This window comes from Tenrec ecaudatus, chromosome 10 (assembly GCF_050624435.1).
Source record: "Tenrec ecaudatus isolate mTenEca1 chromosome 10, mTenEca1.hap1, whole genome shotgun sequence".
Taxonomy (NCBI): Eukaryota; Metazoa; Chordata; class Mammalia; order Afrosoricida; family Tenrecidae; genus Tenrec; species Tenrec ecaudatus.
The window spans coordinates 58212559-58238564 of NC_134539.1; the positions used below are offsets into that span (position 1 = coordinate 58212559).

The window sequence follows — 26006 nt, forward strand, 5'->3', positions numbered from 1 at the left end:
ACACATGGAACAGCTTCTTCCAGATTTCGCCTTAAAAGGTGTGTGTGCATACAGGGGAGGGTGGAGGGGGGTTACATGTGTAAAAAGGACATCCGAAGGGAACGTGCTTTCCTTATAAAACCTTCATGGGAATCCCAACTGATCTCACGGGGGACAAGCAAAAGGACAAATAAAACGATGTTAATGTATGTTCTCATCAGTTTATGTTTTGTTGTTGTTTTAAAGAGAGGCCATCTTTTCCGTGTGGTAGCTTTTCCCAAGCAGAAAGCATTCTTCCAATGACCTTCTTAAACAAAAGTGTGTTAATAAATGAAGGGTTCACGGGCTTTCATGATGTGGGTTGAAAATATAATTCTTGTCATAGATTAAAAGACTTCTATCAACCCTGATCACATTAAAAAAGTAAAACAACCAATCGACAATCGGTACAAATTATATACATTTATTTTTAATAATTTTAAATAGCATTCTTGTATAAAGTCTTTCATATATTCAAATCATACACAGATTTAGAAATGCATCATGAAGCCTATTACAGCACACGTATGAGACATGTTTTTAAAATTCCTGTGAGAATTTTAGTGACATAAATACAAGTTTAATGTTTCAGAAACATTTCCTAATTGCTTTGGCTGAAATTTAACGTATTACAGAGTGCTTGTGCCTAGCATTTAAGACTTGATTTTAAATCATTTCACTTTTAGAAGTCTTAGATCCAAGGCTCGGGGCTCATATTCTGGGGCTGCCGTTGCTGTTTTCGTAGGCCCAAGTACAAAGAAGGGCTCCGGGTTGCCTTTAAAGAAGCATCATTTCAATGATCCACAACCTTGAGTCCGTTTGAATTATCTGACTTCTTCAGATGCGTCAGTGTGTCCTTCCTGCCTCTCCCTGTGGCATCGTCATTGGCACAGGGTTGAGAGAGAAACTTGCACTAGCCTTCCCTTTCTCCCCTGCGCACAGTAGACTCATTACAAAGACTGCAACAGACCAAAGCGTCTGTGGAAGAGAACAGAAATGCTTCCCTCGCCCTAACAGACTACTGTGGGCTGCTCTTACTCTTCAGGTCTGAGAGCTTTCTTTGAGATGAATAAAATTCCATTTCTACCCATGACCTTGAAATATACCAACCAAGGGACGGTAAGTGCGGTTATGCTCACCATGTGCCCTTTCTGCACCGGGCCAATGGGGATGAACCCAGCTCCAGTGGAAGATGTCAAGAGGAAGTACTGGTGCGCAGCTCTCTGCCTCTAAACAGCAGGCACACGTGCGCGTACCCCATTCCCGGGGCGTGCGCATACACACACACACACAGAGCTGGGGGTGGGCTAACTGTCCTGAAGGCACTCAGCTGACCAAAATGAATGAAGGGGTCACTGAGTACTACTCTCATGGTCAAGTTTCCTGGGAATGTTGAAGCTGGAGTAGTGAGTAGAAATATCATTTGAGGCTTCCTACAAATCCTCCCCCAAAAGTCTCTACCCCTATCTGCTAACTGTTTTGTGCTCCTCTTAAAAATCCAAGGATACCTGGAAAGATTGATGCAGTAAGCCCATAGGACTTTAGCTTTATTTTCATTTTCCTCTATACCAGGAGAAATTCAATTAATAGGTGAACTCTGGCGCTACTGGGTAGAGAAAAGGAGGGGAAAGTTAGGGAGGACAAAGCCATACCTAACACTAGCTCTAGGGCATCAAGTATGAGAAATGCATAAGGGCTTATTAAAATGAATTTTAAAAAAGAATTAAAGATTTAAGTATTAATTGCTAACAATCGGTATGTGTATTTTAACAATTAGATTTGACTCATCTGATCTTATTTTAAAAACACTCTTCTAGAGCTCAGAAAAAAAATCACATCAATGCCAGGTTTTCCACAGGCTGCTGGGGATCCTGCAGGATATGCTGTTGCTCCAGGGATCCTGCCTTCAGAGGAAGGGATACTCTGCAGAGCCTAACAGGTCAGCTTCCTCCTTTGATTCCAGTGGTAGATCGCTGTCGGATTGCTTTATATTTTAAAGCAATGTTTCCAAGAATAAAAAACTGAGAACATGAAAACATAATTTTTAAGACCTTAATTTTTCCTATTGGGAAAAACTAAGAACACGGCCCAGACAATGTTAACAAGTATTTAAAAATATGCATTCTTTTTAATTCATTTTTTGCCAGACCTTTTAAGGTCTATTTCAAGAAACTGCTACATAGACAAAATCCTATTTTGCTTTAGCTCTACACTCCAACACACACGCCTTCTTGATGACATTGACGTCTGTCTGTCTCACTGTCCCTTCAGTCCTGACTATTGGGAGGGGCCTGATGGCACACAAGGTTAAGTGCTTGGCTGCTGACCAAACAGACGGCAGTTTAAACCTACCCAGCAGGAGTACAAACTGCAAGTCCTTTCTTCTCTCAAATATTAGCTTCAGATAGTAAGCCTTCAAACTGCAGAGCCCTGAGCTAAACCTCACACATTTAAAAAAATGACAGTCACATAGATGGCGCCCTGCTATGTTGCAACAAGGCCCTTCTGTATTCGAATGGAAAGAGCACATGCTTTGGTGTTAGCAGTCTTGATTCTAAGTCTCATAGTTAGAACAAGATACTTAACCTCTCTGAGCCTCAGTCTATAAGGTACGGCCAATAACTACTCCCTCGAGGGACGACAGGAACAAAGGACACACATAAAGAAAAGTACTTTGCAAACTGCAAGGGGTTATACCAAAGTCAGCCCCTGATTCTCCCTAGGGCTTCAGAGAATCGCAGAAACGGTCCATCATTTTAATGTAATATGTGCACACATAAGCACATAGGCAGAGCATCCCAGGTGACAGCACAAGTAGACTGATTGCCTGCTTGAACAGCTTCCAGAGCATCATCCCTAAGCCCTGAGAACTATAGAAGAATGAGCAAATGCTAGGTTTTTAGGTAAAGGGGTTAAAATTGAAATATCCTAGGTCTGATCTAAACAGACGTCTTCACTCTTTTTTTCTAAATAATCATTGTACAGTTTGCTGCTTTAATACATATCTGTGTTTGACTTTTGGCTACCTTCTCTGGCTCTCTGAAGCCACAATCTGTTAATATCATAATAGATGAGAATGACAGTGCATGGCTTCTAGGGGGAAATAAAAACTTCATCTAGAGCAGTAGTTTTCAACCTTCCTAACGCCGTGACCCCCAACCATAAAATTATTTTCAGTGCTACTTCATAACTGTAATTTTGCTACTGTTATGAATTAGGCGACCACTGTGAAAGGGTCATTGGACCCCTAAGGGGGTCCAGAACCCCAGGTTGAGAACCACTGATCTAGAAGCAAGGACTACCTAACATATCCAGACAGAGAGTTGCCCCCTAGTCAAACAGGAAGTGAGCAGTGCAGTAACTCCACGAGAGAGCGCACAGCTTATGCAAGTGAGTAACAAGAGGAATTTTTCTTTAGTGGGGGCCAGGAGAGGGAGTGGGAGTATAAATACCTCATTTACATAAAAACATAAAACATAAGATCCCACATGATATGATGGTTTTACTTTTCTTTTGGAATAAAATAGTTCTACTTCCTTTGGAAGACTGTTTTTTGTGTTTATGAATAAACTTTAAAAAATGAGGACATGTTTCACATGTTTCACAGTAACCTGTGTCAAGGGAATGGCTACTGTCTAACTGGGTGAGTAGTTTGGAGTGTCTGGCCTAGCTTAATAATCACTGACTTTAAAGTCTATTGCTTGAAGGTTATCCTTTGGAAGTCAAAGGGTATAGAACTCTACTTTGGGGTTGAGAAAGTGAAAGAAAGATTAAAATAATTCAACCGCTTACAAACTTCAACAATGTCCAAGGAGGGACTAGAAATGAGGATCACCAGAGTCCCCGCTCTAGCAATGCCGCCATCTATTGTACAACATTTTAACCAACCCAGTCCCAATATTTTCTTTTTACAAGGCCATTAAGTGCTATACAAATACATTCTAGATAAAATATGACATGATTTCTTTTTTACAAATAGATACAAATGTTGACCAAATATGCTACATTAACTATGTACACCTTATTTCTCTAGAGGCAGGAATACTCCTCCTTTTTTAGACGACTGATCAGTTACACTGAGACCCTGAGGAGATCCACCAGCTTCCTGCTCCTGAATGCTGCTTTCTCTCTCTCTCTCCCGATAGAAATTATCCTGTGCTTTAGTCCCATCATTGATCAAGAATCCTGGAAAGAAACATCAATCTCTTCTAAAGATCTTCTTGGGACTTTTCTGCTCCTGGTCTACAAAAAAGCATGATAATTTATTGATACAGTTTCGAAATGAGATTTTCCTCAATGACATTGTTTAGTACAGAAATCAGAAGAGCATCCCTAATCATTCTTTGAAATCAATGCGTTTCGGGAACGGAGATGAAGTCGCCCAGCAGTCCTTTCCCTCTGCACAGCCATTAGCCTGGTACAGGTGGTTTGGTGAACACTTCCCCAGGAGTGGTTTGGAGAGCAGAGTGAATTGGGGCTGCACAACGTGCTTCGGCTTTCCTGTACACCCACGTGGCTTGGTACAAAAATATACTTTACTTCAAGTCGTTACAACAGTGAATGCTGTAGATCTTCATGGGAAAAATATAATGCATTTCTAGTAGTAGGCTAAGTGCAGTACACATTTGTACCTGAAAATCTCAGGTGTACTATTTGCCTTTGCTTTCTCAGCAAATATTATCCAGGCTTTGTCTGGCCCGAAGGCGGATGCTGTCTTCATATGCAGGGTGGCTTGACAATCCAGGAGTATAGTTGTATCTCCTTAGGCTTTGTAGTTATGCATGGGTGTCGTCAGGGTCAGTTGCCCATTGGGAGCCACTTCATTGCCATCATCTTCCAACAGTCCTGACACATCTGCATTGGGGATGCTGTCATGGTAGCTGCTGAAACTGATATTATCTTCTTTCAGCTCGATGGTCCAAAAGGGGGCATTCAGTTTCCGGTTTTGGTACTCCCGGTACATATACACAGCCCCCACAAATCCCATCAGCAGCACCACCACAATGATGATGACTGTCAAAATGATGATGTTAAATTGGGTCCATGATACATCAGCTAAAGCTGAAGTACTGTTTTCAGAAGCGCTTACTGAAAAGATAGTCTGCAGGGTTGTGGGGGTAACTGTACTATTTATAACAGGGTTGGGCACTGATGTGGTCAAAGAGGCATTGGAAACCAAAATGGTAGAACCTTCAGGTGTTGGAACAATAACTTCTGAAAATAAAAAACAGAGAATGAAATGTAAAAGACAAAATTATTTTGTTTTAAGAAACAATAAAAGAAATACACATGGGAGTGGAAGTTGATGCAGAATGTTATGATACTTTTCGTTAAGGTAATGCAAGTTAAAGACAATTTTTAAAGAAATATAATGATAAAAGTCAGATTCTGGAAACTAGGCTACTATATTCATGGCTGTTCTGCAATAGGTACAACGTCTAATGGAAATCTTTAGGGAAACTCCAGTGTCGCAGTTTTCCGTCATTCTTCATTCTCCGCTACATTAGTAGAAATTCCCCCCAAAGCATAACTATGTCACTATCGCGCGTTCTGAATTCCTCGGTTAGAAGTGACAGGGTAGATGGCAATCATTTGAACTAAAATAGGTCCAACATATCTGATAGCATTTCACAAGGGTAAAATTCTCCTCAAAGGAGGCAAAAACAAAATTAGAAAAACTGTGTTTCTCCTTTATCTGAAAAGCACAATTCAAGTGTCAAAAGTTGATGTCAGCAATTTGAGAAAACAGTCTTCCGTGTATAATTCTTCCGTTATGGAGAGGATGGCTATTTTTAAATTAAGGTTATGTACTTAGTACCTCTGATGGCTGCTGAGCATAAAGATCAAAGGTTTTAGGAATCCAATAGAATTGTGTGGTTAAAGGCAAGTCAATCTTTTGAAACGAGGTTCTTCATCTGTAAATGGGAATAATAACATCTACTTCTCAGAGTTTGTAGGAAGGATTAAATAATATACTATACAAACATTATCACATTGATGTTGGCAGTACCTGTCACTAAGAGGCATTCAATAAAATTATTCCTGTCAGTATCTATTAGGATACCAAAGAGTAGTCTCTAAAAGAGTATAGTCTAATCTTTCTGCATTCTAATATAACCCTTGACTATCGCTAATTCATCCTGAATTTATAATTGTCAATACTTTTTATGCAAATCCTCATTTAATTTGACTATTAGAACCATTTCCATGTAAATAAGTTTTTCTTTTAAAATTTTCAAAAGGGTTTTAAACACTTGAATGTCTAAATGAGCATTTTTATTTTCCACCATCAGACATGGGGGAACATAGGGCCTAAGTAAGACCAGATATTAGAATGAACTATAATTTTTCAGCTGGAATTTTCTAACTGGAGTATAGGTCCCTGTTTGGAAAGACCTTTGATGATCCCTGAAAGTGATGAGAATACAGGAAGCAAAGGATAAAAGAAATGAAAGCACTTTAAAACTATTAACATAAAAAAATAGATGACAAGAAAGTGTGAGAACAGCGCCATGACTGTGTCTTGGGCCTCAGTTTCTGGAGTCGACTTGGAAGTATCAGGAGAGCAGGGGGAATGGAAGAAAACCTCTTTAGGCAGTTATCGACCCAAACCTACTTCCAGAAATTTCTTCTGCTGGGACCGGAAGGTTTTACAAAAATAAAGGTAGCTGTCCTCAGATTTTCACTGCTAGGCTTAAGTATTAGACTCATAATCTTAGGTGAACTTTTACCTTTCTTGATGCAATTTCCCTCGCGGTCTTGAACATAACCTTCCAAGCAGTTCTCACACCAAAACCCAGTGGTGTTATGGAGGCAGTTAATGCATTCACCACTCTCAGGCTTGCAAACCTTCGGAGTTTTAGCTGGATCCACGTGGCCGTGACATTGGCATTTTACACAGATGCTGTCGGAATTGTAAAAGCCGTTCCCACATTTATTGCAGTTCCGGCCTGTGTAACCATCTTTACATTGGTCACATTTAGGTTCCACTTCACCCAACTCTGAAAGAGAAAACATCCATGTGATTTATTTAGTACAGTCTAAGTTACAATAAAAGGCACAAGACAACTTCTAATATTAAACAGGTTTAAAAACCTTTTGTTTAGCCCATCCATTTTTAACAACTTTATAGAAATATTTCACATGACATACAACTCTTACAATTTAAAGGACACAGTTCAATCCTTTCTAGTGTAGTCAGTGTGGTGCAAATGAGAAAGGATGTTAACATACAATTTACTGTCCAGACTAGTAGCACAATCTCAAGTAAGTTGCTGAACCCTTATGCCTCAGTTAAGGGATTGAGCCAGGTGATACTTAGAGAGTGCTTTCAACAATCAAAGGTGAGAGTTAAATGACTCCAACAGCCATGCAAAGAGTGCTCTGAGCCCCCCCCCCCAACTACATATACATGCAAATATATATTTGATCCACAAAAGCATATTTTTATTCTTTAGGAGCTTAGAGCTCACGAGGTACCATCTTTTGCAGAATTTTTGTGTTGCAACTCACTATAGCAACAATAACTACATTAAAGGACTGACATTCAGGTTTATGAAAGTCCTTCAGGGATGGACCAACTGGACTACAAGACGTGACATTCAAAGGCCCTACTTCCTATTTCACTCTTCCCTTTTACTATATTTCCACCATCTTTAACTAGTTCCTTGGTAAAGCACGTTGTTTTAACCTTTTGGTACTTTTGCTGATATAGATCCCTGTATCAGAAATATCCTTCCTTCTCCCCATCTGCTGAGTGGGCCTTATCAAAATACCATCGCATCTCTGAAGGCTTTGCTTATTCCGCCACAGCAGGTAATGAGCCCGTAGTTTTGCATCACATAGATCCCTAATAGGGCACTGTGCTTGCTTGTCTGCATGTTAGTCTTTCCTTTGGAGACTGTCAAGTCTGAGAGCATTAATTAAACTACCTGAATCAGCTCAGCCTCTCCCACTCCTAAAGCATGAGCTCAACATGTACTTTGGAACACATGTATGCCAAATTTCATTTTCAGTCCCCTGTTCAAGCTTTGGCATTGGTTTCCTATCTATCTTTCTACAGTAGAAATTTCTAGATGTTCAAATTCTCACTTTTCAATACCCAGTTCGTGTGTCACTATCACTCTAAAAACCTTTCTTTATGTCCCTGTTGAATCTCCCTTCCTTACCCTTTCATAACTCCAGTTTCATGCCTCTCACCATTTTTAATAGAAACTATGTTGTTTGGTTTATAACACTAAACTTTGGCACATAATAATAGACAACTAAGCCACCAACAATATGAAATGAGAACTAAGAATATTTGTAAATCACTCAATCAATATAAGTAATCAATAATATTTGATACCCAGGGAGAATAAATTAGTGGGTGTAACCATGATATAGGCAAGCAGTTTATGTCAGGATCAGAAGCTTCACATTTTACTCTTCTAAAATTCCTGTAAATTCTTGAAATTATGTGGCTTTTTAGGCATTTTGAGTCTCATTCCATGTACATAGTTGGTTTAGATTATAAGGCCCAAGCCTTTGCTGTCTTTATAACATTCTTTTACTTATAGCATGCAGAGTCTTATTTATCAAAACTATTTATCCTACTGCTAACGGATTCAGTAAGTGTGCTGTGTGTCTGCCCCCCTCCCCCCGCCACACACACCCGGACTCCCCTGCCTTACTCATGGAGCAACTGCCGGTAGATGTCACTCCTGAACAAGGGCAGCGAAGACATTCCTTGGTGGCCTCGGGACTCTGATAAAATCCTTCTTTGCATTCTTCACAGTGATGTCCTCTGCTATTTCCCTGGCAGTTTAAACAGGCGCCTACAAGAAGAAGAGGATTAAGTTACAGATGAGCTTTACAAGCACGGTGCTTTTCAAGGCCCGTGCCTGCAGCAGGGAAAGCGATAGGCACTGGCTAGAGCGGCGTCCAGTCCCATTTTATTTCCACACGTGCCTTATCTGTAAGTTCTAAACGGCCAATTCTTTAGGGAAAGGCTACACATGAGTAGAGTTGCATAAGCCCTTGCTAACTCATTGATTACATGCCCACAGCTGGCTATTTGAAAACAGTCTATAAATATCTAGTAGTAGAAGACGAGAAAAGCTTTTTTAAAAATAGTTCGGGCACTCTAGTTAAATAACTGAACTGAACTTATATTGCTGAGCATATATGAATCTTAAAAATGTTGGTTGAAAAAGTAAAAGTCAAACTAACACATGTAGAATGGCAATACTTAAACAAACCCTCCCTAAGTCATACTAAGTATATGAATACATAATATACTGAACATATGAGTGCATATGTGTGTTGTGAAAGTTTAAATGTATCATGAAAGAATATAGTCAAATTTTATGCTCTGCTTATCTCTGTGGAGAAAAGCAGGGCTAGGAAGGAAAACAAAGAGGATTCCAGGTTTATTTGAAATATTCTAATTCAAATTCAGATAGCCCTTAAACGACGTGGGGACCAAGGATGCTGACCTCTCCGCGGTCAAAAGTCTGCATACAACTTTGATTCCATGCAAACTTAACTAATAAGCTTTCTGTTGATGGGAAGCCTGACCAGTAACAGAAACACAGTTTTCCAATTAACACATTTTATATTATATATTGCACCCATATAAAAGTAGCATTTTCAATATGAAATAAAAAGGCATTTTGAAAAAGGAAAGAAAAAAGCAAGGTCTGCATGCTTGCTGGCGTGGGCTGCAGCCAGGGCTTCTCCAGATTCCCGTTTCCGGTTTACAGTGGTCCTCACACTGGAGCCCTTTACTCTGGACGGCGAGTAGAGACCGCTGCAACCTCAATCCACAGCACGTCTCACACCACTCAACTTCCTCTTACACTGCCATCACTTTTCTCAGCTTGCTGGGAGCCTTTCCAGAATCACTGGTGACGTGCCTATGGGTCCATGGCGCTACTCAAAGCTTATGGTATTGCACTAAACACAATGTTAAAGACGAGAGAACAGCAAGCGATCATTTTTATTGTGATCCATCATTTACTGGCAAGAGGACCTGCGCAGAGATGATGAGTATCACACGGTGTTGTTTTTAAATCACATGTAAGTGCGCCCTATGTTGAACTGTGCCTGCCCTTAACTGTACATAACTATCCACACTTGTATAAATAGGAAACAAAGTTCAAGAATGTTCTATTTATTAATTCTAGGACTGGGTACCTACAATTTGTTATAGTGTTCTCCATTTGTTTTATATTCAAAATAAACATAAAACAAATAGTAAATTATGGAGACAGAAACAATCAAAGGCATGTGGTTTTTAATAATAGCTGGTGGGTACCTTCTTAGTAAAGATGGCATATGGAAACAGGAAGTGAGACCCCAAGGGTTCTTTAGGGATGCAAAGGAATGTAGCGACTATTACAGAAACAAATGAGGTAACCCTCCACTTAGTAATCTGGGAAGATCAATAAATTTTCCATAGGCAAAACACAGCACAACAATAAAACTCTAAACAGATTTCTTACATGACTTCTTTTTCTTACTAGTGAATAAGTTATGAAAAAGGGAAGAAAAAATGGGGCTGAGAAATATACTGGTCTGACAACTGTAGAAATACTTGAAAAACCCAAAGACTGGAATATTATAACATACATGACAAATCTTAATTAACTGATTACAGAATTCCCCAAGAACGTCATGAAATTAATGAGAAAGAGATCATCATAACTTTAGTATATAAACACTTAACTTGGAGTTAAATCAAACTTCCGAGTAAACATCACCACATTAATCCATATAATTTTTCAAGGCCTGATAGGATTCATCTTTCCCACACATAGGACCAAGTTGAATAGGCTCCAGAGAGTCGAGAACACTTGGGTACTGGGTTTCCCTGCTCTTCTTATGTCCTGATCTCTCTTTAACTATGTCTCTCTGGGGCATTACCAGTAGCTGGAAAACTACCGATCTCAGTAGTAGGAATAAAATAATCTTAAAAGCCAACATGTCTTGAAGATGGGAAAAATCAACACCTGCACTATGTGTAAAATCTGAAAAGTCAGCAGTTTGAAACCACCTCAGGGGAAAGACAGGTTTTCTATTCCCGTGAACAGTTACATCTTGGAAACACGAGTCACTAGGCACTATGAGTTGGTATCAACTCAACTTCAGTGAAAGCTCTTCTCCTACTAAACATGCTAAATGGAAATATTTTTAAGAAGGGAAATTCTGATAAAAAGCTAAACTTTAATAGAAAAATACCTCAAAAAAGGGAACAGAAAAAAAAGGGGATGAACAGTTCTGTAACAGAATATGGTTGTTTGGAGAGGATGCATTCCAATATGTTCTTTGTCTGTGACTAATCTAGCCACACACAAAAAATTAAGGGGGAAGGGGGATCATGTTCTCTTATTTAAAGATGACAATATACACATACGTTTATTACTTTGCAGTTTCAAAAGGACACACATAATGGTATTGGATTCATATGACTATGGTTTTTGTTTTGTTTTTACTGTTCTAGTTAAGGTCTCAAAGCCTTTGTGCCTATCACAATATATTTTACTCTCTTAAGCTATTTATACTAGAATGTTGTAAGATTTTTTTCCCCAAAAGAAGTTATTTCTCTTTATGTTATGCCCTACAATGAGGAAAAAGTAGCACTACATGGCACTCCATTATCTCAAAAATGAAAGTGAAGTGAGGATAGCGACACAGACTGTGAGTGCAAGCAATGTCACTAAAATGCACAGACTGAAAGTAGAAAATACTTTGTTACAGGTTTGGGCTGCCACTATACATGTAAATATAATGGGCCGATTATTTGCATAAAATTCAGCAGTTCTTACACTATCACTTGTCCATGGTTATAAAGGATAGTCTGCCATGAACAAAACCATAGAGAAAGAAGACTGCTGAGTTACTGGACATGAACACCCCCCAAAGCCAAACACTAATTATGAAGAGCGATGTGTTTTTCTCCTTGAGTTTTTAAACTATCTACACACACAAAAAGAAGTATCTATATTATGCATGTATTACTTTTATCATTAATTATCTTGACTTTTTCTGATTACAAAATTAACACATTGTACAACGTATCTCATACATATTGTAAAATATTTCAAGAACTCAAGCAATCGCAAAACATTTCATGTAGAAACCTGAAGTAAATAACGTCAATTGTTTTGCTGAGCATGCTACTTCTCTCCAACAGTCTTAGGAACTGACACATGGCTCCTCTATCTGTCTCCAGGGGGTCCACCACCTGCAGATACGCCCACATACGAGTACCTGGCGTGAAGACTGTTATCATGCTTCACAACAAAATTTCATTTATTTGTAATTAGAAATAAATATTTCACAATATATAATTACATATTGTTTTTGTGCTTAATCACTATGCCTTAATGATGTTCAATTTGTAACTATGAAAATACCTGCTGCATATCAGATATTTACATGACGATTTATAACAGCAGCAAAATTACAGTTATGAAGTAGTAACGAAAATAATTTTATAGTTGGGGGTCAGTACAACATGAGGAACTGTATTAAAGGGTCACGGCATTAGGAAGGTTGAGAACCACTGTTCTAATGTGTAAAATGGGAAAGTAATGGGAATCCAGATAGTTCCCAACTTATGATGTATTCGAGGTACCACAAACCATATTTAAACCATGAGGGTGAGTGGGAAGTGTTATGACTTATATAACATGCATGTAATGGTGAAGTAGTTAGCTCTGATATTGAAGCTGTAAGTGTATATGTAATGTTTCCGACTCTCCGAGGTAAATAAATACCCCATTTGTAAAGACACTAATAAGAAAAGGCAATAATAATGACAACCTTACACACACACAACTAATGAATGACAACCTTAATATATACATTAAGTCACTGAAATGGGACCCTGTTTTAAGTTTAAGACTACCTGTTTTTCAACGGGGGACAGATTATGTCTCAATTTCTTCAAGTACAAATTAAAAAGCTATACCACGAGATGCACAAGCTCCTTTAGAAGATAAAATTCATGGATCTTTTATGATAACAATATGTACATATCAGCTGGCATCTAATTTTCACCATTATGCTCTGCCTGCAGCAATATTGCCTTAATATTCAGTCTCTCTGTGAAAGGCGACCAAAGGGGCGAATCAATGACCAAAGGGGTGAATCAATTTAAAAGAAAAAGGGGGAAAAAACAATTTTTGAGCATAAAGTTCTAGTTCAAAAGGCATTGCTCTATTGCACATCTATTGTGAATAAAATAGAGGTATAGATTACCAAGGGCACATGAGGGAGGGGGGAAAGGGGAGAGAGGGGAAAAAAAAGAGGACCTGATGCAAGGGGCTTAAGTGGAGAGCAAATGCCTTGAGAATGATTGGGGCAGGGAATATATGGATGTGCTTTATACAATTGATGTATGTATATGTATGGATGGTGATAAGAGTTGTATGAGTCCCTAATAAAATGTAAAAAAAGAAAAGAGGAGAAAAAAATGATTAGGGCAAAGACTGTATAGATGTGCTTTATACAATTGATGTATGTATATGTATGAACTGTGATAAGAATTGTATGAGCCCCTAATAAATTGTTAAAATTAAAAAAAAAAATTTTAATATATGCTTAATTTTTAAAGATACAGAAAAAAATACAATCCCCCTAAGAAATCATTAAGACTTTGAATACTTACCCAGTAAGTCTTTCCTTATATAGAAATGTTTGCATTTGAACATTGAGGTTTGGTTTGAACATTGAATCATTGTTACATGAGCCAGCCCCTCCATGCATATGAAGAGATTTCCATATACACTTACTCGTCGCAGCAGCCCACTAAGCAGTTACTGGTGTTACCCCAGACTTACAAATGAAGGTACAGGTTAAGTCATGTGAGCAAGGGAAAGTCTAGATTTGAGCTTTCTGTGCTCTCAAATATACTTCTCGATTGTCAGAAATTATTTTTTCTAATTTCTTAGTATTATACTGACCAATTTGATGATCTTTGAACATAAATCTCTTTATGTTCTGGAAAGCCTAAACCAAACCAAATTATTTCTCTTGTGTAGTCTAAACAAAACCAAAATACTGTCATCAAACCAATTCTGATAAAATTTCAAGAATATAAATACTTCTTCTAAGAATTTTAAGATTTTTAACATATATTGACAAATTGCTTTCCAAAATTATTTCCCCAATATATTTTACAGCAAAAGGATTAAAAATCTCATCCAATCTTATAAAATACAGAAACAAAACGAAAAACCTATACTTACTGCCATCACGTAAATCCTGACTCTAGTCAGGAGTAAATCCTGACTAAATTTACTCCAAAAAACAAACTTGCTGCCATCCAGTTGATGCAGACTCACAGTGACCCCATAAGACAGAAAACTGACCAGGTGGGTTTTGGAGACTGAGTCTTTCTAGAAAGTCCTATCTTTCTCCCCAGACTGGAAGTGGGGAAAATAAGATACTGGAATATGAAATTATAGTAAGTGGCCACCAGAGGGCAACCATATCACAGCCCTGTTGAAAAACACCTTTCAGACAAAAGGAAAGACTGATTATATAAAATAACAAAGCTTATAGTTTTAAATCAAGTATTTGCTCTTCTTCATGTTAAATTTCACCTTTATTACATATACAAACAGAGAAACCAATAGGAGTTCACTAATTTCATTACTAAGCTTTTAGAAATCATAACCTGATGTCTTAAATATATTCTCTCCAGAGCAATGCAGGTTGAGATTTACTTGACCTTAAAGAAAGCTGCCTCGCTGCTTCAAGGCAAATTAAAAGTGAGCACCAGTCCCATCGAGTGCTTTCTGATCTGTCCAAGGCCTAGGAGGACAAGTTCAATGAACTCAGTCTGACAAAGCATTCCCATTGTTTATCCAGGACTGCAACACATGTTTGCTCTGCATGCTGTTCGGTTATTCATCAGACATTTAGAAATGACTTCCCGTGTCCAGCTCTGTGCTAGAGATTGTGTGAACTCTGGTAAATAAAGTAGAAACTGCTCTTACCCTTATAAAATTTACAGTCACACAAATATAATTCGTGATACGTGCTATGAAAAAAATACAAGTGTATATGAGAGAATTATAATAGGAGAATTGCCATTTATTCTTGAGCACCGAGGAATGGTTCCTAAGGCCCCCAAACCCACTGCTGTTGAGTTGATTCTGACTCACAGTGACCCTAGAAGACAAAGCAGAACTGCTCCCTAGGGTTTCTGGGGCTGTAAATCTATAGAGGAAGACTACATCACCTTCACCTGGTGGATTTGAACTACCAACTCTTAGATTAACAGTCCATCACGTAAACATTACACCAACATGGTGCCTTCTTTCTAAGGAAAGGGTCTTTAGTTAAAGACCTAAAGGAAAAATATGATTTAATAATGCAAAACAATAAGGATTGGCATAGAGATGAATTAGAAAGACTGTTCTGAACAGAAATAATATACGAGAACCTAGAGACAAGGGAATATTGCTCATTTTAGAACTAGAAGCCAACATGAGAAGATCACAGGCATCAAGGAAAAAAGAATAACTTAACAGAAAATAGGTAGATCAAATAATAATGTTATCAGATAAGTCAGTTTTGGGGGGTTATTTTTTTACCACAGAGAATTAGGATCATGTCTAACCTTTCTTCTGCTTTTTTTTTTCATGTCTAACCTTTCAACAGGTTTTCCAGGATACTTTTGTGGTAGTTACATAATCTGTTGTCAATTTAAGTGAAGGGGTGGAGTATAATCTGTCCATCTGATTGCAGCTTGATGACCTCGTTTGGAGGCACTAAGGAGATAAATAGCTCACAAGATGTGGGACACAGGCTCAGTCCCTGTGAGACATTCTCATTGACAAGCTACACGGAGACAGGCTGATGGCAGCCAGAGCCTCGGAGCTGGAGAAGCAACGCAGAGACCCCTGCCAGTGCTGGGATGCTTACAACAACACTGGATCCACAAGATTTCCCACCCACTGGTCTGTGATCTTCCTGAATTCAAAGCATTGCATGTGTTTTGTGAGTCTGAAGAGGACTTTATAGATGGGTATTGGACATATGGGCTAATATTGTACTTACGGACTTGATCTGGAATGGGCTAAGATGCTTTCTCAATATTCAACTGCTCTTGTATATAAAGTTCTTTGTTACACATATATGAGTGTCTCCCTGAATTTGTTTCTCTGGTCTTCCCAGGCTAACACAACTTTCAATTTCAAATATTGTTATCTGTTCTCATGAATTGTACCTTTCAGACTGCTGCGTCCTGATGATGGTGATGGTAACGATGATTAGTGGGAAAAGGGATTCCAAGGAGGAATCTCCAATCTTACATTTAGGATTAAAGGTTTAACAAAGATTGCCTAGATGTGGTTTTATTTTCCTTCCATGGCGTTTGTTGGGCTTTCCAGATCTGTGGGCTGGCGCCTTTTATTCGTTTGGGGAATTCATGGTCATTTTCTCTCCAACTATTGCTTCTGTCCCAACCTCACTCTCAAAGACTCTAATGGCATGTATTTTAGACTATAGTTTACATGTCTTTTTTATTAATAAATCATTTTATTGGGGGCTCATACAACTCTTATTACAATATATACATAAATACATTGTATCAAGCACATTTGTACATTTGTGGCCATCATCATTTTCAAAACATTTTCTTGCCACTTGAGCCCTTGGTATCAGCTCCTCATTTTTCCCCTCCTCCCTCCCTGCCCATGAACCCTTGATAATTTATAGATTATTATTATTTTTTCTATGTCTTACAATGACCAATGTCTTTTCTGTTCAGGTGCCTGCTTACCTTTTCCTCATGCTTCATTGTGGATATTTTTAATTGAGTTGCTTTTGAATATACTAATCTTATCTTTCACTATTCTTCCATAATTTGCTTTAACCCACTGTAATTTGTGATATCTTAATAATCTGCAACTAGGTAGTTTAAGTCTTAATTTTAGGTGTTATACTTTTGACTTCTAGACCGTCCACTTAATTTTTTATACCTTCAAATTCTTTGTAAAAATTTCCCTCTCTTTAAGAAAATAGGTAAATAGTCTATTTTTTATTCCATTTTCTTAAATGTTAATTTTAAAAAGCCTTTAAAAAGCTAATGCTAAGCAGAATGTCTGTGGATCTGCTTCCATTGTTTTGTTTTTGGTTTTCTTCATTGCTGGTCATATTTTCCTGCCTCTTTGCATTACCTAGTGTTTTTTTACTCTATGCCTGACATAGTACATAAAAGAACCAGGGATGTAATGAAGAGGGTTACTTCAACCCAGTTAGAAAGCGAGTTGGACTGAGGCTGGAATACAGTTTTAGTATAATTCAGTTCAGATCTGGCTTATCACTGTTTTCTTGATCTTGGCTCTCCCAGGATTTTGATGGAGAGCCTGGCAGGCCTGTGTCCCCTCAGCCCTTGAAAGACTAGAAAAGATTTAGTACTTACTGTTCTTTGACAGTCAGTGTCCCATGCTATACACCTTCAGAACTTGGCAATGAGTAGAGATAGTTGCATGTTGCAGAAGGTTCTATCTCTCCAAAGGCATTTGGCCTCTTAAATTCCAGAAGACTGAAAGATTTCTCCCTGCCTTTTGGGCATAGTCCATTTACTTCCTACACCATCAGCTAACATCCTGTGGTAAAACTGGCCTGGGCTTGAATCTCATTTCCAACCTATCAGGCAAGCCTCAAACAACTGTTCTAGCATCTTCTTGTATGTCGTTCCTTGTAAACGTCCTTTGCGTGAGCCAAATAGGCTTCTCAACCTGTGTCCAGAATTCGCAAATATCCCCCGGTAAGAAAATGGCTCACCTAGAAAGAGCTCTACCCTTTCTGTAAAGTTTAGTTCATCAAGTTCTAATTTCTTCCATGACTCTCCAAAAATATGATTTTTTATTATTCAAACAAGCTTCATTTGTATTTATTTAGTTTTCTGATCTGTGCTTGTGACTTCAACATTTTCACAACGATGTTCTGCTCCTCAAGAAGGAAAGCACGCTTGATCCTGTCTCGGACGCCTCTAGCGCATAGGGACCCACCATAAGCCCTGCGGACGTGTTTTCTAGTTTTGGACAACCTCATGAGAACTTTGGGTCTCACAGCACGGACCCCTCGAAGTGGGCCCGGACACACGCCACATGCAGATTTCGGCGCTTTCCCAACCTTCTTTGTATACAGGTAAATGATTCTGTTACCAGGGGTTTGGGACAGCCTACACCGGTAGGTCAGAGACTGAACCATTTTGAATGCCTCCACACAGTGTCTCTGGAAGAGGAAGAAGGCCAAAAATATGGTTTTTAAACTTTGTGTCTTTGTGGTTTTCTCCCTAGAGTTATCACAGGAGTTTGGCTTGCTGTAAGCAATGACATCTTATTTTTATCCTTTTTCTTTTGTGTGACCAGTGACATCTTTCTTAAAAGATGTCAAAGAGAAAGACCCTAAGTGTTTTCGAATAATCAACTTCTACCTGAAGAAATTCAAAATAAAGAGAAAAAGAGATTAATTGCATGACAAAATTAAAGGAAAATGTGTACCTGTAAGGGCATCACAGCTGGCAGAACGATGATTGCATCTGCAGGGCAAGCAGCCATTCTTACTGAAGCCATAATACCCATCCTGGCACTGACTGCAGGTAGAGCCGATGACACCTATTTTGCACTGGCATTTCCCAGAACTGTAAATAAACGCAAGGCAAACAAAGGTAAGTCCATTTGAAAGTTGTATTGTCTAAAATCCCATCATAGTGATCTTAATGCAGCAAATGGTTTGGGCCAGATTCTAGTTATTAAAAGAATTAAGTATATTATTCATATTGATCTAGAAGCTAAAGAGTAACACGGCTATATAAATTCAGTCAACATGGTACTAATACTAGTAATTTGTGACAGCTTAATCATCTGCAACTAGGTAGTTTAAGATAAATTATAAGGATGTTATGGAGAGAAGGTCCCCAATACTTAGAATTCTTTGTTTACTAAGTACTATGGTACAAACTGGTACCAATGCCATTTCTCATTCCAATTTTTACCCACCATTTCACGGTCATCCACCTTGTCCAATCTGAAGAAGAAACACCACTTACCTTTCACCCAACCTAAGTGCTGCCTGAAGAATATGAGCATCAAGATCTTAATGAATGCAGATCCATCTGTTTAGATGCTGAAAAGTTAATATAACTCCTTTGTATTCAGAGAACTCCTTTGTATCCAAATTGTATTGCTATCATATTTCTGGTAATAAAGTTTGAATTTATAACTAAGTAACTATAACAATCATGACAACCTCTAGATCAGCGGTTCTCAACTTGTATGTCGCAACCCCTTTGGGGGTCAAACAACCCTTTCGCAGGGGTCGCCAATTCATAACAGTATCAAAATTACAGTTATGAAGTAGCAACGAAAATAATTTTATGAGAGGACCTGATGCAAAGGGCTTAAGTGGAGAGCAAATGCTTTGAGAGTGATTGGGGCAGGGAATGTGCAGATGTGCTTTATACAATTGATGTAATGTGTATGTGTGGATTGTGATAAGAGTTGTATGAGCCCCTAATAGAATGTAAAAAAAGAAAATTATTAGGGCAAAGAATGTACAGATGTGCTTTATACAACTGATGTATGTATATGTATGGATTGTGATAAAAGTTGTATGAGCCCCTAATAAAAAGGTTTTTAAAAATGTACTGAAAAAAAAGAAAATAATTTTATGGTTGAGGGGGTCACCACAACATGAGAAACTGTATTAAAGGGTTGTGACATTAGGAAGGTTGAGAACCACTGCTCTAGATCTTTCTGAATTAAATCCACCTTAAAATTCAAGACTGTTAACCTAAAAAAGAAGCTTAGAATAAGAAAATTATTTTATTTAGTATCCCATCTCTTCCTATTAATCTGTTTTTATATACATTGTATCTGTAACATCAAGTCTCTCCAATTATTGAAATGTGTATCATTTTCAATTCTTTTCTTTCTCTCTCTGCCACTAAGTCATATCCAATATAAGTCCAATTTCTGTCAAATTCCTGTCTCTTGGTATAGTTACGTCAACAACCACTTCTATTAGAATATTTTTCAATATTTTTACAATCATTTCTCTTAGAATATTTTTCCTCCCACTTAAGTTGCTGGGCTTGGGGGCCTAGGATCAGAGTAGTCAGGAGACAGCTAGGTCCATAAAGCCAATACTCTAGATCCTACTTTTGAGTAGTGATTGGGGTCTTTAATGTTTGTGGGTGGTATCTAAGATGTAACGATTGGTCTTAACTGTGCAGCACAAAGAAGAGTGAGGAAAATCAAAGGCTTAAGGTAGCAATTAGTACAAAGGATTAATGGATCACACAAATAGTGCCCACTCGCTTGAATTCAGAAGAATCAGATGGTGTCTGGCTACCGCTACTGCCTGCTTGGATTGAGATCGCAATAGAAGGTCCTGAAAGAGTAGAAGGAAAATGCAGACTACAAGTCAAAATCACAAAAACAACCAGACTTTCTGGTCTGATAAGAGACTGGTGGAACTCATCACATCATGCCCTTTAGCCACCCTTCAAACCGGGAACTGAACCCACCTACCTCTAGGATCAACCAAACAACAGACAGGCCTATACAGTGAACAGTAACACCGAGAGGAAAGTGCTCCTCAGATCAACCACCAGAAGAGACCCAAAGGACATTTTCTCAAAAGCAAAGTCCAAACGGTGAGAAGGGGAAGGAAAGAAGAACTAATGGAAACAGGGAACCCAGAGCCCAAGTAGGAAAAGTGCTATTACACTTGAGGATTGCAACTAATGTCATGAAACAAAATGTGTTTGACTTGTTGAATAGGAAATGAATGTACTTAATGTACTCTGTAAACTTTCACTGAAACCACAATAAATAGAATTTGAAATCGAATGCCTGCCTTCCTTGTCGCCTTGGAAATAATGTTCCTGCTTTCAAGGATCATCTCTTTACTATCGTTCCCGAACTGGTGGACAGTGACCTTCTGGTTTCCTGATGTCACATTTCTATACTATCTATACATTTCTACTTAATTATGGTCTGTTCTCTACTCTTTCATATCTGTAAGTCTTATTTCTCTATGCAGATGATGAGACACTTGTGGTTAAGTCCACATTGTGGAATTTTCTTGTTATTCTTAAGATGTAGCACAAGCATAGGGATGGAGTATTATAACTACCAGTCCTCATGTCATACACCAGGCTTAGGAAGTTTTCTGAGTCCCAGGGACATATTTTAGCCATCCTGGTAGTTTGTGAAACTAATATAATGTCTGGTTCACTGTAACAAATGGGTAATAAATACACAAACTATATTTTAAAGTTAAGTACAAGAAGGGATAAAGGAAGATGAAAGGCAAGACTAATCACTAGGGTACTTAGAACAGTTCAAGTATTTCCCATAATTATATGTTCATTCTAGACCTCAACATTTTAGACTTCATTCTTAGCAGATTTTGGTTAGAAACAATTTAAAGTAGAAATGCTTTTCAATGTATTTATCGTTAAAAGATTCGCTCCTAATAATGAGTCCATATAGGGAACCCTCATGGTGAAATGGGTTAGTTATTCGTTGGGCTGCTAACAGCAGTTCGAAACCACCAGCCACCCCTCAAGAGAAAGATGAGGCTTCCTCCTTCCAGAAAGAATTACTTACAGTCTCAGAACCCAACAGGGGCAGTTCGACCCCGTCTTAGAGGGTCACTATGAGTTGTAATAGACTTGATGGCAGTAAACTTGTTTTGTTTAGTTTTTTTAATAGGGATGTTAATTTTAGTTCAAGAGCCCAAGTTAAAAATTCCTAAGACATATCGTTTATGTATATTAATTAAAGTAATTTCTTACTACTTCCCATATTCCTACTTCTATCACTAAAAATAGAAGTCTTAAAAAATAAAACAAATTAAAAGAAAATGAAAATAGATATCCTGTTCTAAATTTGGCAGGGATTGGAACTCTGGATTAAATTTTGTAGAATGGAAATAAAGCAACTCTCAATCATGTATGTTCTATTTGTAGTATGCAGACCTAAGGATTTTCCCCATAATTATATGAGATGTGCCTTCTATACATCAGCATCACCTAGGCTGAATGAGACTTTTGCCCTTTATCCCTACAATATTATTTTGAGGAACTAGAGTTGAATTTCACTGTTCTCCCCTATTCCTTCTAGTCTCTCTAACACCCCAGAGTGTGCAAAAAATAAAAAACAGAAAAGTAGGGGAAAATTCTATATGAAATACTCTTAGGGTTTTACTTAAATAAAACCAACTCAGAAGGGAAAGAAAGCAAGGCATTATAAATAATATGTGCTTACCATATTGCAAAGCCTTGTATTCTAAGAAATTGTCTTGAAACTTCCCACTATACGGGTTAACTTCTTGAATAACATTATAGTAACATTAATAAAAACAAAAAAACACCATTTCTTACATATCTATATTAATTTTTTCTAATCATCAAACTAACCTTACTCACTAGAGGTCTCTTAAATAACTGCAAAAATATAAATAAAAGCAACAAAACAACACAAAGTAGTCTTATACAAGAAAACTGAGGTACCTAAAAGGTCCTAGCCAGGCAAATCTGTATTCATCAAATAAGTTTTCAGAAATACTTTATGAGTAAACAAGGGAAAAAACCCACAATCCATTCAAGTCCCTTTGTGCCATCAGTATAAGGAGGCATGATGGTGCTGTCCAGTAAGTGTTAGACCGCTAATCACAAGGTCACAGTTCACACCTACCAGTCACTCTGCAGGAAAAAGATGAGAATATCTGCTCCCATAAAGATTTACAGCCTCAGGAATCCCAAACAGGCTCTCTCTGAGTTGGAATTAACTCAATGGCAGGAGGTTTGGGTTTATGCTACCAGAAAAGTACAAATGATAATAATATACCTTCAAATATGGCGAGTAATATTTTGCTAATCAATTTCTAATATTTTAAAAATCTTGCTCTTCATTCCTCTTTAGACACTAGATTTCTCGATTACTTCTAAAACCTGTTTGCCCAAGCCACCATCACATGCAAAAGTATTTCCATAGAATACACAATCACCTAATATCTCCAAACCAGTGTCCTCATAGAGCCAGTGTTCACAAAGTAGATGTTCTTCCTGTAACTGGGCTTTCCTCTCCTAATTCTGCTCTGGAACTTACTTAAACAACATCTTTATCTCTGATGAAGTTGTTCCTTAATTGCAGATTAAAAAAATCAAAATCCACAAGTAGTTCTAAAAGTCATGATAAAGTTGTTGACTACTGTAGATACCAGGCCACTTTTTCCTGAGTAGATTTTTTAAAGCAACAGGAAAGGATCAATTTTTCTCTTTGAAAAAAAGAAGAATACAGAATGATGTGGGTTAATTTGGTTATGAGGCTTTCTACCGTGTTACTCATGGTCCCCAGCCAAGTTCTGCATGTTCAAGAATTAAATCACTCAGCAAACATAAAGATTTGCCTGTGTGACTTCTGTTACAGAATAAAGTCGTACAACACCCCCTTTGAGGGCTCTCTCTATTAAGGACTGCTAAATGCATTTTGAAGCAAAGGTCAGTGGCATGCATGTAATGAAGCCAAGAAACAAAAAGCTCCGTTAACAGGCTACTTGTGCTTCTGAAAATCCGTAGGTTAGAAATAAAAGAACCAACGGCCCCCAGCTCGACACATGAAGAACTAGGACACAGATTGGGTTTTGAGAAGGAATCGGGAATTTATGCTATTGAGGTCAACTGCCAAAGAACCTACGATGAAAGTTTTTCACTTAACATCACTTGGTCATGAATTACTATTGAACACTATTGCGTATAGAAACTTATATAAGAAAGAACAGAATCATTTACAAAGGATGCATAAGCAATACATAACTATGCTAAAATTAATATATCTACATATATGCTATACAATTCTTGAATTATCCCAATGAGTCTCTGATTTTCTTATGACATCAATACTTTCTTATATAACTGATCACATTTATAGATCACATTCATATTATAAAATTTTAACTTTTAAAAATTATCTCTTAACATATATAAATAAAAATATACTTTCCAACATGAATAGTTACTAAATTTTCAGAAGTGACTTCAATAGTGTATGATATCAAGATCTGGCACATATTTGTAATGTTCCACAGATAATAAAGGTTTTGTTCTGCTTTGGAAGAGTGAGGGGAGAATATTCAGAATTTCCATTATTTTATAATCACATTGATTAGGGAGAAAAGGGTGGAATACAGGAAGGGAGGTATCAGAGTATATGGAAAAAAAGTGACTAGCTGAGATAAAGTCCTTCCCCACCCTACCCCCCCAGCTCCAGTATTCTCATTTGTAAAAGGAAGACAATTTCCCTACAGTAGTAAGATTGCTGTGAGAATTAAAAATTGCATATACAGGGCACTTAACATGATGCTCAGCATATGTGCATATTTAAAAATGAAAGTAACTATGAAGATGATGCTGATGAAAGGAGAATTCCCAGTAAACAAAGCTGGAGAAGACACTTAAAGTTATTTACTTTTAAAACTCTGTTAACAAATCTAGAAAGATGGCACAAAGAGACAGCGTAATAACTAGTTTGGAGCAAAAGTGTGGCTAGGAAAAGAGAACACGTTATAAACCCATGGAAAGAAAATGTCAAAATTTACAAGGGAAAGGATTTGCAAAATCCTACATTTAATTTTTTTAATTAAGACCTTTTATTCTCACAATAATCCTATATGTGCTGGAAATTGGTCTTCCTTTTACAAATGAGTCAGCTTTTGCACTAACTAGCTAATTTATTTTTTCTAAACTGTTAACAAAAACACTACTTTCTTCCTAAGACACAGAAGATAAAAATTATGAGTGTGTTTATTGATACCTTTGGGTATCATATGATCAACTTTAACTAAAGCAATCACAGAGTAACTATAAGAGATATTCCCCCCCCCTTAAAGGGAAATGATTTATTTGTGATCATTCAGGAGCTTTGCTTTCCCCTTTTCCCCCTTCCCCAGAGTTTACATGTTAATATTCTTGACATGAAGAAAAAAGGACATGGAAAGAAAGTAATATTTAAATACTTCAATTTTCTTCTTCTTCCTTTAAGAAGAAACAAAAAAAGCACCAAACTCACTGCCATGGAGTCAATGCTGAGTCATAGTGACCCCCTAATGGCAGTGGTTCTCAACCTTGTAGGTAGTGACCCCTTTGGGAGGTTGACCAAGCCTTTCACAGGGGTAGCCCAATTCATCACAGTAGCACAATGAGTTATGAAGTAGCAACAAAAATAGTTCACCACACATGAGAAACTGTATTAAAGGGCTGTGGCATTAGGAAGGTTGAGAACCATGCTCTATGGGTTTCCCAGATTGTAACTGTTCACAGGAGTAGAAAGCCCAGTCTTTCTTCCAAAAAGCAACAGCAAATTATTTGGTTTAAGAAGAGAGTGAATGTACTACATAAAATGAAAGCTGAAACGTCAAGTCAACAGAAAATTGCAGAGTATAAGCTCTTTCAATATGGAAGTTATAATTATTTAAAAGTAACTAAAATCATTTTCTAACTAGGGAAAGTTTTGATACATGAAAATAAACTAAATGAAAAGTTATTACTAATTCTTGATCTCATATATGGGTCATGGTTTTGTAAGGGTAATAAAAAGTAATCTCTCCCTTTTTTTGTGAAAGAAACTCAGTAATTGGAGATTTTGGCAAAAGACCATCTGAAGTTAGTGTTCCTCTGTCTTTCGACAGTCATGGATAGGACCATTATGCAATGAGTACAGTCCTTTTTCTGGGGGAAAAAGGGTGGCTTTATTGTTGGAAACATTGGGCTATTATGCTAAACATTCCTTTTAATTTTGAGGGCAAATAGTCTAAAATATGCTTAGAGCGAATCCATACTCAGACAAATTCTTAATCCTCAAAGGACATTGCCTAAGTGGAAAAGTATTTTCTGAAAACTGATCTTACCAAAATAAAAATTTTAAGTTTATTTGAAAAGAAAAAAATGTAAAACTTAATGGCAAAAAGAAAAAATA

General features: G+C 37.6%; 1 protein-coding gene across 1 annotated transcript in view; it reads right to left on the reverse strand.

Annotated features, from left to right (window-relative positions):
- Positions 1 to 426: 426 nt before the first annotated feature.
- Positions 427 to 26006, reverse strand: part of MEGF9 (multiple EGF like domains 9) — a 107495-nt gene continuing 81915 nt past the window's right edge. Inside the window, exons 3-6 of the mRNA XM_075560409.1 lie at positions 18525 to 18664; positions 8691 to 8834; positions 6750 to 7019; positions 427 to 5232 (exon numbers count right to left, since the gene is read on the reverse strand). Coding sequence (XP_075416524.1) covers positions 4781 to 5232; positions 6750 to 7019; positions 8691 to 8834; positions 18525 to 18664 — 1006 coding nt within the window. The 3' untranslated portion in view covers positions 427 to 4780. The remainder of the gene's footprint in view (positions 5233 to 6749; positions 7020 to 8690; positions 8835 to 18524; positions 18665 to 26006) is intronic.